This window comes from Gambusia affinis, linkage group LG14, assembly GCF_019740435.1.
Source record: "Gambusia affinis linkage group LG14, SWU_Gaff_1.0, whole genome shotgun sequence".
NCBI classification, from domain to species: Eukaryota; Metazoa; Chordata; class Actinopteri; order Cyprinodontiformes; family Poeciliidae; genus Gambusia; species Gambusia affinis.
Window position 1 is genome coordinate 20,408,739 of NC_057881.1, and position 14,971 is coordinate 20,423,709.

General features: G+C 40.9%; 1 protein-coding gene across 1 annotated transcript in view; it reads left to right on the forward strand.

The window, feature by feature from the left end:
- The first annotated feature begins 7,236 nt into the window (after nt 1–7,236).
- LOC122844104 (growth factor receptor-bound protein 10-like) overlaps nt 7,237–14,971 on the forward strand; it is a 53,407-nt gene continuing 45,672 nt past the window's right edge. Inside the window, exons 1-2 of the mRNA XM_044139296.1 lie at nt 7,237–7,464; nt 10,237–10,341. Coding sequence (XP_043995231.1) covers nt 10,291–10,341 — 51 coding nt within the window. The 5' untranslated portion in view covers nt 7,237–7,464; nt 10,237–10,290. The remainder of the gene's footprint in view (nt 7,465–10,236; nt 10,342–14,971) is intronic.

The window sequence follows — 14,971 nt, forward strand, 5'->3', positions numbered from 1 at the left end:
CCAAATAGTTCAAATCTGGGTCAAAAAAAAAAAAAGGTTAACCTGTGTCGTTGCTACCTTTCCAAGTATAAAAGCGAGCGCTTGGGAAAGCCACAAAATCACAACGTCAGCCGTGTAGATTTCAGGATACCGCAGAAACCAAAACAAAAATGAAATACAGCTCCAACTAATGCATTCCTGTCGAGACTGTAAAATGATCCCAGACAGATAAGGTAGCAGCAGCTGAAATAACCTGCACTTAGCACGCTGCCCAGCGCTTTTGGGTACAAACTAGACAATAGGGGAGGAAAAACGCGCCGCACATTAGAACAAAAGTAGAAATAAACGAGTGCAACCAGACAATTGGCGTATATTATGAAAGTTACGACAAAATATTTTCATCTGTGCCAATATCAAAAGGCCGATCTGTTAGTGCGCACCGTCTAGTGAAACGTATTTCAGACTTTCCGTTCCGACAATAAAAAGAATGTTCCACGTCGTCTCATTCGAACGCACTGTTTGTCTCTCTGTTGGGAACTGGTTTCTCTTGGACCAAAACGTTCACAGTGTCCTCTGAACATCTGGAGAGTTCATGTCCAAAAATGCAAAAATAAAATAAAATAAAAAAAATTAAGATATCAAATAGCAATATTTTGCTGAGTTTAAAAGCAATAGCTGTGCTCGCAACCTTTTGGAGAAACCGAGCAAATCCAAGTGAGTGAGCTAATTGTCTGCTGAAACTTTGTTTGCTAGGAAAAATGAGCTGAGAGAGCCGATACGGTTAAAGCTGAAGAATATATTGCTCTTAAAGCAGCAGTTCAGGAGTTAAGAAGTGGGGTTTCGTGGAGAGGATAAGAGCATTTAGTGTCTTGTTTACTGTAGACAGAAAAGAGTGTCAAAACAGGAGAACATCTGGCGTCGAACTAACAGCAGGTCTGAATGAGCAAATTATAAAGCTAATGACATAACTTAAATGCAAAGAAAATTCTATTCAAATGATAAATGTTTAAAGGATATTTCAGTGTTGAAGACCTACGTTTGGATTGCAATGAAGTTTGGATGTTGGTTATTAGCCTTTGGCTAAAAAAAATAAATTCTAGAAGTCGCTTAAACAAATTTCATCTAAAAATATTCTAGCGTTTTATATTTTCAATATCCTGGAGATGCTTCAATTTTTTCCCCACATTTCATTTGATATTTCTTTTGACTCAGAACATTGTGGTGATCTGTGGCTAAAAATGAGTCCATAAGCTAATTTGACCCATATTCTAATCATCTTACACATTTATTACCTAGGTCAAATACTACCAACTTTAATATCTATATCTGGTTTCTGAGCGCCCCTACTTCTAATGGCACCCTGGGCAACCGCCTGTGTTGTCCATATCAAAAATCTATCAAATCTACCCTTTTCTGTCTTCAACTCAAGTCAGACTAAGTCTATCGACTTCGGCCAAACAGAATCTCTCCACGGCACGCTTGTTTTAGGGTGTTGATGGTGTGTTCACGCTTTGTTTGTGTTGTTGCCGTGACGATGTGCAGTGTTGGTATTCCTCCACACGCAGCCCAAACAGTTCCGTTTTGGTCTCATCTCACCAGACCAACTTCTTCCTCATTAGCAGTATCCTCCGTGTGCCTTGTGGCAAACCCCAAACATCATCCCCACACACACACTACCCCACAATCACCTCTTTATGCAGTAGTGTCATGTAAAGTGTCGTTTCCACAAATCCACATGACAAAATGTGAAAAAATAAAGGGGTATGAGAACTTTTTCCAAGAAAAAACTTGCAGTTTTTATATTTTTACAACTTTTTTTATTTTATTTTTTTAGACATTTGTCACGGTAATTGCTTTTAATCTAAATAAAACAAGCTAGTCTGGATTTCCTTTCCTTCCTGTAAGCGTCTAACGTCTCTTGTGTTCTCACCTACCCAGAGACATGAAAGTGAAAACAGTCCTGGGTTCATGTCTTAACTTTGGTGTAAAAAAATTTTAAAATATAGTGCAATGGAAGACTTTTACGTTAAAGTATTTTCACAGAAGACATGAATGGCGATAAAACACCAACCCATCCAGTTGTGGCCAGGATTACGTCGAAGTGTTAGATACCACAAATCATCTCTCCTAAACTTTTTCATCCAGCTCTTTATGAGCCACATTTTCCATCTCAAAGTGCCAAAATCCACTTTTTGTCTTTGGAGGAAGAGCAACGTTCCAGCTTGGAGGTGATCATCCATACGGTAGATATATATATATATATATATATATATATTTTAAATCCAGTAAGTTGTCAACAACTCTCAGACCACCCAGTCACAGACACGTTGTCCACACAGACACACCCACCCACACACCTAATGAGTCCGGCTTCAAAACATACACAAGTACACACTTTGTATGCTGGGAGAAACGCACACATACACACAGAGGCTCACTGTGTCATAATGACCCTATTCCTATTCTACGAGGCCACACTCACTTCTGTTTACTTTTGTTTGTGACCCAACCATCCGTGGAATCTTAATTGTCTCGCACATGAAACATGCCGCCTCTGACGGAGGCCAGCTTTGATCTAATTTTTTCGCATGTACAAGCTGTTTGCGAGTGGGACGGTTTCGGCTACACTGGTAAGCGTGAGCAGTGGCGTGCATATGATGACCTCCCACGAGACGCCCGTTCTGCTACATCTGGGATGGTTGAACTGTTTCCCAACAACAGCCTGTGGATTTCTTTTTTTATTTTTTTTCCCTTTTCATTTTATGTAACCGCCATGCTCCTTTTCAGTGTTTTCAAAACACTCTGCTTGTCCACATGCTCGCTCGGCTGACCCATTTCGGCGGGAAGCGTCCAGCTGCTTCTGTTGTGGCCCCCTGATGGTTGTGTAACGTCGCTCCACGTTACCTTCGAGTGTCAACAGAAAGAGCTGTGGGCGATCATTGGTCGGAGTTTGGCCTCCACCTTCAAAGTTTGTTGGCTTTCCTCGAAGGCCCGGCTGCTTTCAAGCGGTCGATGGCATCCTCTCGTAAAATCCTCCGTTTTTACCAGCACACATGGCTGGGTTAGAACCCATACTCCTGACTGAAAACAGATATTTACGTACAATGCATTAAAAAGACGTGCAGCCCTTTATTTTCCTCACTGACCCACATTGAAATTTGAACAAAGCCTTTTCTGTCTATGGTCAGTTAGGATTATTAGTGTTACTCCTTTTTGACGAAACACCAAAATAATAGGAGATAAGGTGTTATTTCCTCCTTTAAATTAAAAAACTTACATATACAGACATTCCTATGCCTTTAATCAAATATATTGTCATGTTTTACAGTGTATGAAGAGGTGAGGCAGACGCTAGAGACCCAGGTTCAGAGGAAGTGGTGATTTTAATGATGAGGAAACAGTCCAAAATGTCTACAGGCAGCACGGCTGAGCTAATTCCAGGGCTCAACGCCGGTAGCAACTGGTTATCCCAAAGAACAATAACTCACTGTGACAACATAGGATGTGTAGAGACGCAGAAAGACGTAACAAGACGTAGGACCCGACGAAGACACAGACACACAGGTGACACTAAATACACAGAGGGTAATCAGGGAACGAGACACACCTGGGGACTAATCAAGGGGAGACAGGACAACACGGAGACTCAGACACACAGGAAACTCAAAATAAACACACAGGAAAACACAGAACATGACATATATTTAGAGTACAAACACCATGGGACTGAGAAGTCAGTTAAATTTTCTGGGTGGGTCAAATAATGTGCATGAACCAAAAAGCAAAAACAAAACGACCCTGTAAAACGAGTCTTGTATCAATATGAACTGGAACGCTGCTCAGCTGACTGCGGCTGTCAGCATACTCCCAAATTAGCGATAACAAATTAACATATTGGATCGATAATCACAAAGACCTGACCTCAAAAACTCATGGACCGAGCTGGAAAGGCGTGTCTGACTGATTGTAGCAGAAGAAATGGGCCAAATTTACACCAAACTATCGTAAGAAGATTGTGGAAAGAGACCTAATGCAATTTAGAAAATTGGTATGTTAACTTATGAATTCGAATAAATAAAAAGTCTCTTTCTCCTTCTCGTGATTCTGAGGAATAGTTATGCATTTCCTGTAAGTAGGCAAAACATTTCCTACTTCAGGAAATGTTTGGCCTGGATTAATATGGGCAACAATATTAAATCTGCATCTTTGTATGCAATGTGTAAATATCTGGCTTAAAGCGTTTATAATGCATCAATTTAAGACACTAACACTCTTATGAACTTTGTCAGGGCAGTAAAAGTGGAAAACAATTAAGGCTTGTCAATTTGAAATGGAGCTCGTCTCCTTGAGACAACCCGCCGAGGTTTTAGCTTGAGTTATCCAGTTGACTGCCTTCACCTCCTCCAAACATGTCGCAACATGTGTGTATACGTGTGTACACAGGCATGCGGTCAGCAGTTCTACGTTACTGATTACAGGTGCAGGATTTTTGCCAACAATCACCGAGCCCTAGTAAGAAGACTTGGTTGAGCTTTCATGATTTTATCTTTATTCAGGAACGTGTCATTGTTGCAAGGGAAATTTTAGAAATAGTAGCATAAGAGAGAATGTTTCACACTTATGTAGCTCGTGTCCCTGATCCAGACGCTCCGCAATGAGTCCTGACTGTGGCCCAAGCAGTTCTTGTTGAAAGTATCGTAGTGACAACAGGCCTATAAGAAATGCTGGACGCTAAAGCTACTGTCACACTGTCTATTCTTAGACATGTATGTTGGTTTATCTAAAAATGCTTTTACATGTGGGTTCAATGTCAAAAAATTAAGTGAATTTGTGAAATATCCTGGGACAGATATGGTTGATGTGCATTATTTAATGTTTGTCACCACTCCATACATTACCTGAGTAAATTTACAATATGCCACGGTATGCATAGGGTTAAGGTTAAGCTGCATTCAGCCTTTATTTTTATCTTTTTCTATATATAGCAATGGTCACAGCATGCGGGGATGAAAGTTTGATGCTTCATAAAAAGTCCTGTGCTTCCAAGTGGTCACATAATTATTAGCTAAACTACTCCGGAAATAATTGGCACTCCAAGTGTTAGCAAGCTGAGGTGAGTGACTCTTCATCAGTGCAGACAGAGAGTTTGCATAGTATAGCATGATATCAAGGAGAGAATTGCTAGATTGTTGTTACAAAATTTGAGAAGCACATGTGTAATTTCTTTTGGCAGTGGAAATGGTGAAATGGTATCTCTGACTTGTGATTCTCATTCCACTGAATGTTTCTAAAAAACAAACTCTGTGGTATCCTATTTTAGCTGGAGACCAAGTAATGTGTGCTACAGTATAAAGTTCTGTATAGAGAAAGATAATACTGGAGTGTTCCTTATTTAAAGTCACTTCTCTGTATAAGACAGATACAGGATAGGGTGAACGGAATAGGATTTACATTAATAAATCTTTTCAGGACACTTTCATCAATAAGACCCAAAAGTAAATTTAAATTATCATGTTTTCTGTAATCTACCTGTCGACCCTTAACTACACGTGCAGCCACTAATCACCTGTGAACTCAATTTCTTAACCGTATCAACCTTCTTACCTTAAACTCTTTCAGTGTAAACTCTGGATTGGGTTGAGTTTGCTAATTGCACTGCCAAGCATTGCCTTCTGTGAGGGAAGATACTCTCCACAGAGCTAAAGCCAGTCCAACTTAACCTAAAAAGAAAGACCACAACAGATGACTTGAAAGGCTCAGTCAGATCAGGAATTGCAATCTTTACTTCAGTGCCTAAAACTGTGAAGGAATTGCTACAGATGTCAGAGATGTTCTGCCAAAGCGTGTAGCTGAGTGCAGCTGCAAAGGTCCATATGTTGGATTTGTAAACAAAGGCCCACATGGAGGCCTGATTCCATATTGAAACAGCCTGTAACTTTGACCTGTTTACAGAATGTCTTTGGGTTTTGTGTGTGTACATGTATGTTTGATTTTTGGCAAGCTTCCTTTTCTTGCAGAAGTGTGTGTCTACTTTGGTGGAAGATAAAAGTATTTTGCTGTTGTCACTCTGTTGGCCGTGTGCTGAGAGAGGTGTCATTACATGCCCATAAATGTCTAGCGCTGAGAGATAATTATGGGTTCAGCTAATATGTAAGTTGATAAATCCCATGTTTTTAGACAGCAGCTGGACCATGGACCAGCCACTGTCTCCCTTTAGAAAGAGAGGACCAGTAAAAACAAATGATCAAGTTTTATTTTTAATAAAAAAAAGGCTTCTTCAGGAGGCTAATTGAATGTCAACCTCTGTAACAGGTTAAAGGTGGCGCTGCATTAGAGGTTTTTCTTATTAGTCTTCTTAATAAGAAAACCCCGATGTAAAGAAACTGAAACGATATAAAATTAATGGCGGAGATATAACTTACCGTATATCCACCATCATCTGTGGCTTTGCTAATTGACTTGAGCATTCATGGGAAGGGTAGAAAAGAAAATAGACCAGGCTGTGAGCAGCCTGTACATGACAATGATTGTCAGCGCTAAAACCCTCCTTCTGGCTGTGATTGGTTGTCTCTGATGGAGCTGTGTACTTGTTCAAAGTGCAGCTAAATAAAAAAAAAAATGGATAAAACTACATACTGTACCTCTGAGCAACAGATCATCCTTTACCAGTCTTCGGCTCTATGGGGAGGATTTTTAAATGAATGTGAACCAAATACAAAATCAGCACAATCCCTTTACTTTGTTATTAATAATACTTATTTTTTCTTAGCATCCAGGTTAGTCAAAGAAGTGACACAGCACTGGTGAAAGTCATTAATGATACTCTCATCATGGCCTTAGATGATTGATTTGTTTCTGGATTTGTTAGTTGTCAGAGCTGCATGTAATGCAGACGATCACAGTATTCTCTAATAAAGGCAGGATTAAGGCAGAATAGTATTTACTAAAGAAAACTGAATGCTGAAATTTAATGTGGCGCTCCAATAAAGTACTTAGTTTATACACATTAATTTAGCCAGATAATTGCAGCTATTTATTTTTTATTTCTTCTCTAAGAAAGATTTAAAGGCGGCGCTACGTAGACGAGTGACGTCGGAACATAACCCACTGATCAGCAGCGTGTGAGATAAGTTAGATTTTGCAGCGCAGTAAAGGAGGCGGGGCTGAGAGAGAGAGAGAGAGAGTGAGAGAGAGAGAGAAAGAGAGAGAAAGAGAGAGAGAGAGAGACAGAGAGAGAGAGAGAGAGAGAGAGAGGCTGGACGCGTGTGTGTGTGCGTGTGTGAGCGGTTTGTACGTGCGCAAGGACAGCGCTTCGGGGGACAAGGTGAACACGGCGGCGGACAGAGGTTTTTTTGGGGGGGGGGTTGGGGGTGGGAAGCAGTTTGTACCGAGATTCAGACGAGGAAAGTTGAAGCGTTTCACCGGTCGCTGATACGTCGTGCGTCCTGGACACGAGCTTGTACTGCGTGCTGTCCTTTCATAACCGTAAGCACTTTGTGTATTTGTTTAGGAACTAATTTAGGAGCGCATATGCTTAAAGTCAGAGGCAACCATTCTTCTCGGTCATGTAGGAACGTGCAGTGGGGTTATAGATGAGCTTACTGACGGCTTTTAGTGTCAGAAATTAGTTTTGGTCATGCTAAAAACACAAACTCTTCTGGGGCGTCTTTTAAGTCTGATATTAGCTTTGTTAATTTAGTATTTTGGATTGATAAAAAAAGCATTAGACGTCCTACAGGTTACCCTGTGTGAACACAAACGTTTGGTATTATTGGAAGGAGTTCGCTCTCTATATTCTCTCTCAATGTTGTGTCAGTAGGTGGTGCAATGATTATTTCGTTCACAACGGTGCTTCCTAAACTAATGCCAGGCATTTACCTAAAACAGCAGCATGTTTAGCAGCTACTCCCATGCAGGACTAGCCAACTGTGTGTCATTGCTCTTAGCTCTGAGTTCACCTGGTAAAACATTTTTGTATGCTGCTGGTGCATAAAGAAGACCAGATGTAGGACCATCACTCTTAGCGTGCTTTTTGGCAGAGATACACCCCAGTCTGAGTGTGGATAAACACTCCAGCAAGTGTGGCATTATTAAGTTGCTTCATAATCCATTAAATCTCTAGGTGTCCCTGTATTGGTAGTAAAGCTGAATTATTCCCTTTCTCTGCAGGAGGAGACACAAATGTCACTAAATGTCAAGCTCTCGCAGCTTTGGCTTAGCTTTCAGGCTGATTAGGCTTGCACATACAATCAGCAGGGCTTGCCCTTTTGGCCAGCAGTTTGATTGGTGTGAGAAGCCTGATCCTGTAGAGAACCTATGAGACTCAAAACTGGACATAAGTAAAAAGGAAACATGGTGTGCACCCAATTATTAGAAGTGGAGAGAGTATCTTTTTCAATGTGTGTCCAAATGTGCACACACATTTGGACACGCATTCTCAGTCAGCGAGAGCGACCTAAAGATAGCCGAGCCCCTGTGGAAACCGTAATTAGTGGGGTGAAAGGAGAAGGCGGAGGCGGAGTTGCTGGCGGAAGACTTATTGTTTGAATCATCTGATATGTGTTGTATACCTGTACAACAGAGGAGCACAGAAACCATTGGGAAATCAGACGGAGAGTTGGCTGGGAAGATGCAAAGTTTAGCATGCATGTGTAGATTGCTGAACTTTGTTGAAGTATACATGCGGTTCTGGTTTCAATAACAACAACAAGAGCTCCTAAATGTGATCACAGCTTCTTGTGAACCAGGCGGATAGTGAGGTTCTGCAGGTAGTTTGGTGGATTTTCATGGTGATTATGGCTTTCTAGCAGGGATTCTGAAACTAATAAGTGGGCATTAGGCCGATGTGAGAATCCCAGGTTGTGATAATCCTGATTGTTATATTAAATCAAATTGCTTAGACAAAAATGTATGCCATAGATAAATTACTTTTATTTTAAAGAGAAACAGACAAAATACTCGTAGATGTACGCAAATCCACAAAATACACACCAGCTACATTTAGAAACAGTTTCACAAGCTGGATAAGTTTCTAATGTTTGGTTTTGGCAGGTTGACATGGGTAAAACAACCATATTATTGGCTCAACACATTGGGGGGGGGCAAAACCCAAATTCTTTTCGCCACTTGGGATGAACCCAACTGGCAGGATGTGTTGGCAACGGTGACAAAAGTTGAACATATTTCAACTTTCTTGTGTCATGTTTACATGTACGAGCTCAAAATTTCACATGCCTGTCGCTTGGTTAGAGGAGGGCAAACGGCTGTCGCCTCATCACGCAGGTTTCCTAGGAAACGAGGGACGGCACCTCCTGTGTTTCAAGCCCACTAGCTGGTGAAGCAGGCCTTCAGTCAGTGTCGTAGCTTTACCTCAGGAAAAGGGATGTATTAGTTTCCAGATCACTAACGCCCACGTTTTTGTAAGCAGTTTGTACTTATAAGCATAGAAAAAATGAAGAAGTATCCTTTCAGCTAGCTGACCTGCAGTCCACTAATAAAAGTCTGGGAAGAGCATCTTGGAGCTATAAATCCTACAAAAAACCCCCACAAAACTCCAGGCCCATTCCAGGACTTTCTCCTGGATCTCATTGTCAACTTTAAAACAACATGACGGAAAATGTTTGCGGCTTTGAAAATGAAACATTTTAAGCTATGACGGCGGTTAAACAAACATTTAACGCTGACCATGCGAGTGTCCACTTCAACACACACCAGTTCACATCTTGTAGTGGCTAGCCCGCTCCCCAGAATATAAGAAACTAGCCGACTGCTTTTCCAAGGGGCTTCTTAAAAACTCCCCCCTCCGCTTCTTCTACAGGCTGCAGGTAGAAAGTGATCATGTGTTGCTAGCTTGAAGAAGGTTTCTTATTTAGTCGTAAGCCCCTGGGCTTTGTTTGAGGACTGACTGGTGTGTGTGTGTGTGTGTGCGTGCGTGTGTGTGTGTGTGTTGAACACAATGGCTGTGTTTACACAGGAATCGCTGTGTACACGCACGCATTCACAAGCCGTGCGCACATGCAGGCTTTTCTTCTCTTTCCTTTAGGTTAAAGATGAGTGTTGGCTTTTAGAAACTGGATACCAGTTTTACGAAGTTGCTATCACAACACCCACATGGGCGGCAGTTTTAGAAAGGCCGTTGACATCTGTCTTTCTGGAGTTTAAAATTTTTTTTTCTTTCCCTTTTCCCTCTAATCATTATCCTGTCAGTTTAGGCTTGGCTCGTCTCATTTATTCGCTGTGCTCCTCCTCCCTGTGCAGGGCGCTTGCTGAGACCAGAGGGTTCCCTGCGAGAGGGAGCACAAGGCAAACATCATGGCTTTAGCAGGATGCCCTGACTACTTTTTACGTCACTCAAACTACCAGGTAAATATTTTCTGAGCTTTGTGCTTGTTTGCATGTCAGTGGCACATAGTGTGAATGAATGTTTTGAAGTAGTGTGGCTGTAAAATTCCGGTTTCTTTAAATAGCACTGGATTGATTGAGAACTGTCTGATTTGTGGCTTACCACTTTAAAATGTGGCTACAGCATTATTTATATAAACTTTTAGGTTGTTTTACTGTACAGGAAGAATGTCCTATTAAAATTATTTGTAACAGCAATGTGGGGCTCTTGATTTCCCTGATGTTTTGCAGCCAATCATGAGTTAATGCTCAAAGTCTTGGATCTTCTTTTGTTTGTTTGTCTGTCTAGTGTATTTTTTTTCTTTTTGCTTTTCTTGCTGTTGAACGTGGCTAACTATAAGTTAAATGTACGAGTTACAAGAGTGACTTCAAAAAAAAAAAACCAAGATGCACCAATTATTAGAATTGTCCAACTTTTGTCATGAACTAATTGATCACTCCAGTCAATTAGCCGTTTGTTTCTAGGTGTCTTGGAAAAACCTGTTTTCAGACTAAAGAGTTTTAAGGTGGGGTTGTGCAGCACTAATTTTCACTTCAAAGTTTATTTGTTGAGCTTAGTTGGTCTTCAACAGCCCTTGAAGTAGAATAATAATAAAAAAAGAACAAAGAAAACATAGGAATGTAGTCTGATCTTCTAATCTGGATGTGAAACATTTGTCAAAGCTGATCTAGAATTGCTAGCTTGTTTTAACATTAATTAATGAGCGGTCTGTTGGATAAAGCCTTTTTAGATGTGGGTTGAAAAAAAATTAATAAATTACAGTCTTAAGACAGACTTAGATTTATCTCCCCATTAAATGGGCCTCATGTTTCAGAGCTACAGTTTCCCCAATTATTTAATGGCACAGCTTTAAATCCCGAGAAATTGTTCAGCAAATGCAGACAAGGCTCAACCTGCACACCCATAAAAGGTTTGTGGGACCAATATCAAACCCTAAACGGGCTGAAATCTTTTGAAGCAATAGGTTTTTTATTGCTTGAAAATACTACGATTTTCTATAGTAGACTTTGTTGTATAAAACACCAGTTTACTCGTTAATAACGTTTCCATAACAAATTAAAAGAGCAATGTAAAGGCATTATTTAGAACAGATAAACATGTATTTCTACTGCTGCTTCAGCAATGTAGCATTTATTATTACAGTAGTAGGGATGTTCAAGTGCATGTTGTGCAGAATACGGTACCTTTTTGTTGTTCTGCTCTATACTTTGTACCAGTACTCCCAGTTTGTTTAATTAGTTGGGCTCTCTGCTCAAATAGTCAATAATCAGCTGTTCAACAGAAATGTTCTGTGGTTCCCACATCATGACTGTGTACCTTTTTCACAACCTGAAATATTTTCCAAGCTATTGACTATGACTCTTTTGTAAGCGATGGTATCAGCTCAGTTTTAGCCAGCTGGACAGCAGTGTGCAGAGGGGCAACGCTTACCTTGCGCTTCACACAACCAGATAAAGCTCTGATCACATTGACACTTTCTCCAGCATATCCTTAAACGGCCAGAAAGCCACAGGAACTTTTAAAAATCTTGATTTACCTTGACACCAGTGACCAGCTGAGTTTATCACATCTCTGCCAGAGAGTTTTGCTCATGTTAGATGCTGCTGGAAAAGGTTTAAAGGCACCGGCATTAATCCAGACTTCAGAAATCGACCCATATTGACGTAGGCGCAGGATGAAAATTGTGTCATTTTGTTTGCAGGGATATCCGCCTGCCGAACGTGACACTAGACCCGGGTCGAACTATTCAACAGAGCTCTGTGCGAAGTGCTGAGTGATTGGCAGGAGTTTGACCAATCACATCAATGTTGATATCTACCTTCAACTAGTCTGCTTGAACATTTAGTCCACTACCTGGTTTTTGTGTCTGTAGGAGACACAAATACATTTGAGGAACATTTACCTAACACAGTGAGAAATTACGTACGTTTGTATGATTCTTCACTAAGTAACTATATTATACTATGATTGGCAATTGGTTAATAACTCCTGGATGGAAATTGGAATGTGCTGGCTGTGATTTTCCTGATGGACACGGAAGCGGGAGTGGTGTGTCCTAGATGGTCTGTGCCGTCGTACGAAAAGTGTGCGTAATGATGAACGTGCCAAAGTCACGCGACTGCCCATCGTCTGTTTGGATACGGATAAAGTATGTGGGAGCCGCAATAGTTAAATATTGGATTGCATGAAAGGGCAGCCTCTTGATTATAGTTCTGCAAACCTCTCTTGGGGTCTACATGTGTGCAGTAGCAAGGCCTCTTGCCTCGAGGTTGGGGTCTGTCGGTCTGGTTCGGTGAAATATGGCGTCTCTGCAACACAACAGACCCACGTCCAGTGTCCAAATCCTTGCAGAATGAGCCCTTTGTTTCTCCGTTTGGGGTTTTCTCCTTTCCAACTCTCCAGTAACCTAAGGAATTTGGTTGAACGGCATTGTGGAGCCCTATAAATAGAACTGCTAAACAAACACCATTAACAAGCTGTGGACTTTGTTTTGTGACAGGCTTTTGGGATTGCCGTTGTGACGTCTCGCTGCGACTCGGAGTCGGATGAAGGAGGTGACGTAACGTCAGCCGCCTTGTTGCTCTGGGTGGAGGTACAAACGTGGAGCCTCCTGCTAGCCCAAACCGTGGGACTGCAGAGCTCCTGTTGAGCTGACATTAAGTTGGATTGGTTCTCTTTAGCTTCCAGGAAGGAGTCTTTGCTCCAGTAAGACCACAGTGAATAGTGAATTGAGTCTCCACAGAAAACATTCCTCCATCCTACATTTAGTGCAGGGAAAAAAGCAGATTTAGGTTGTTAAACAGAAAGAAGCTGGCTATAACGTCGCTGTGTGTTCTTGTGTGAAGTTTGCCAATTGAGAAGAGACTGCATGTTCCCCCTCCAACCTCCCGTGGAGTTTTTCTCTGGGTGTAGTTTGTACAGATAAGGAGCAAATGAGCCGTCCCCGTGTGAACTTACATAATGCTATACATAACGCTGGGGATGTTTGGGAATCTGGGCACTGCTCCACTCCCGTCTCCTGTGTGCGTGTGTGTGTGTGTGTGTATCTCAGTGAGAGCTTTGGAGCAGTGCCAGAGATGCATCAGATTGAGTCGGCTGTAAATCTTTCTTTCTTTTCTGTCTCTCTCTGCAAATCCATCTTTTTGTGGGTAAGTTTACATTTTGCAAATGTGTATTTGTTCACGTTGCACAACACCAAAACATTTAGACTTGCAGCTTCGTTGAGTCGTGGCTTTAGTTGTTCAGGAAAGAAAGAGGAAAGGCTGAGCAATTTAATATTTCAGTATTTTCAAAGTATCAACAAGTATGAAAAATGTTTCTATTTTCAGACTTTATTCCTTATCCCATCTGGTTAAATGTTGTATTCTTTCTTCTGTTCTTTATGTCATTCCTACTTTCCACCCTTCCCTTATCTTCATTTTTTCTGTTTTCTGTCTTTTTTCCTTGTACCATCTCTACTTGTGTCTGTGTTCATTGTGTCTACCCTCATTGTTCTTCCTTTGTTTCACACCACTACTAAACTTTGGGGTAAGTTTTCTGATAAACACTCTTCTTGTGGAGACTGATGTACATTATTTTTAACATTCTTAAACATGTTAGCGGGTGAAATAGTGGGGCATGATGCTCAGTTGGTCACTTAACAGACAAGTCACTTGTGGTGCGTGGCTTTTTCTTTTCACACAGCTGGAAACATTTCCAAACATCCAAATGTGTAGTTTTTGTAAGAAAAACGTTTAGAAGCTCTCACTAGTTATGCACCATGGATGAAATTTTACCGATCCAAAATAATAATCACTTTTTCAACACAAGTACTAAAGACTACTTTTACTATCAGCTTTGCTAATCAAGTTCAATGTTTCCCAATTGAAATATTGGTAATGACTACAAACGGACCCTGTGTGTTGCAAGAAATCCTATCAAAAAACCAAGTTGAATTTGTTAAAGCACCAAGTTTTGTTTTGTATTTAATTTAATTTGAAAATACTTTAGAAATCTCAAAGGGAAGTTCAATGTTTATCAAATTCCAACATTGAGGCTTCTCCACAATCCTCATCATTTCTCTGCTTCTTCAGTTTGACCACTTCAATGAGTGTGGATGTAGTAAAATATATTAATATATATAAAAGTAAATGAACTTAAAAAGAACATAAAAGACTCTTATTAAATTGTAATTGTCAGGTACTGCTGCTTCAATGCTGTTTGGGTCCTTAAAGCCGTAGAGTCAGTCAAAGTGCATCAGAGTTCATTGTGACGGTTTATGGGGAATGCGACCATTATAATCGACTCTTTTATAGCGAGAGTGTTTCCAGTTAAGGGGTCTTTTTAGCAGCAGTTAACAGTGCTGCTACTGATAACTCCTACTGGACCCAGAATGCTGTTCTTCCTCCAACAGTCACTGCCTTTGTGCCCTGGAGGAGGCCGGCTGATGCAGGACTGGGCAGCACCATCAAGATATACCTGTAGAGGTTTTTTCTTTTTTTTCATGTTTTGTGATCATTTCTAAAGATACTGCTATACGTTTAAAGTATAAATGGTGCATATTTGCTTGCTGCAGCTGGTTTTCAGTGGGAGTTCAGAGGAGCTGCTGTA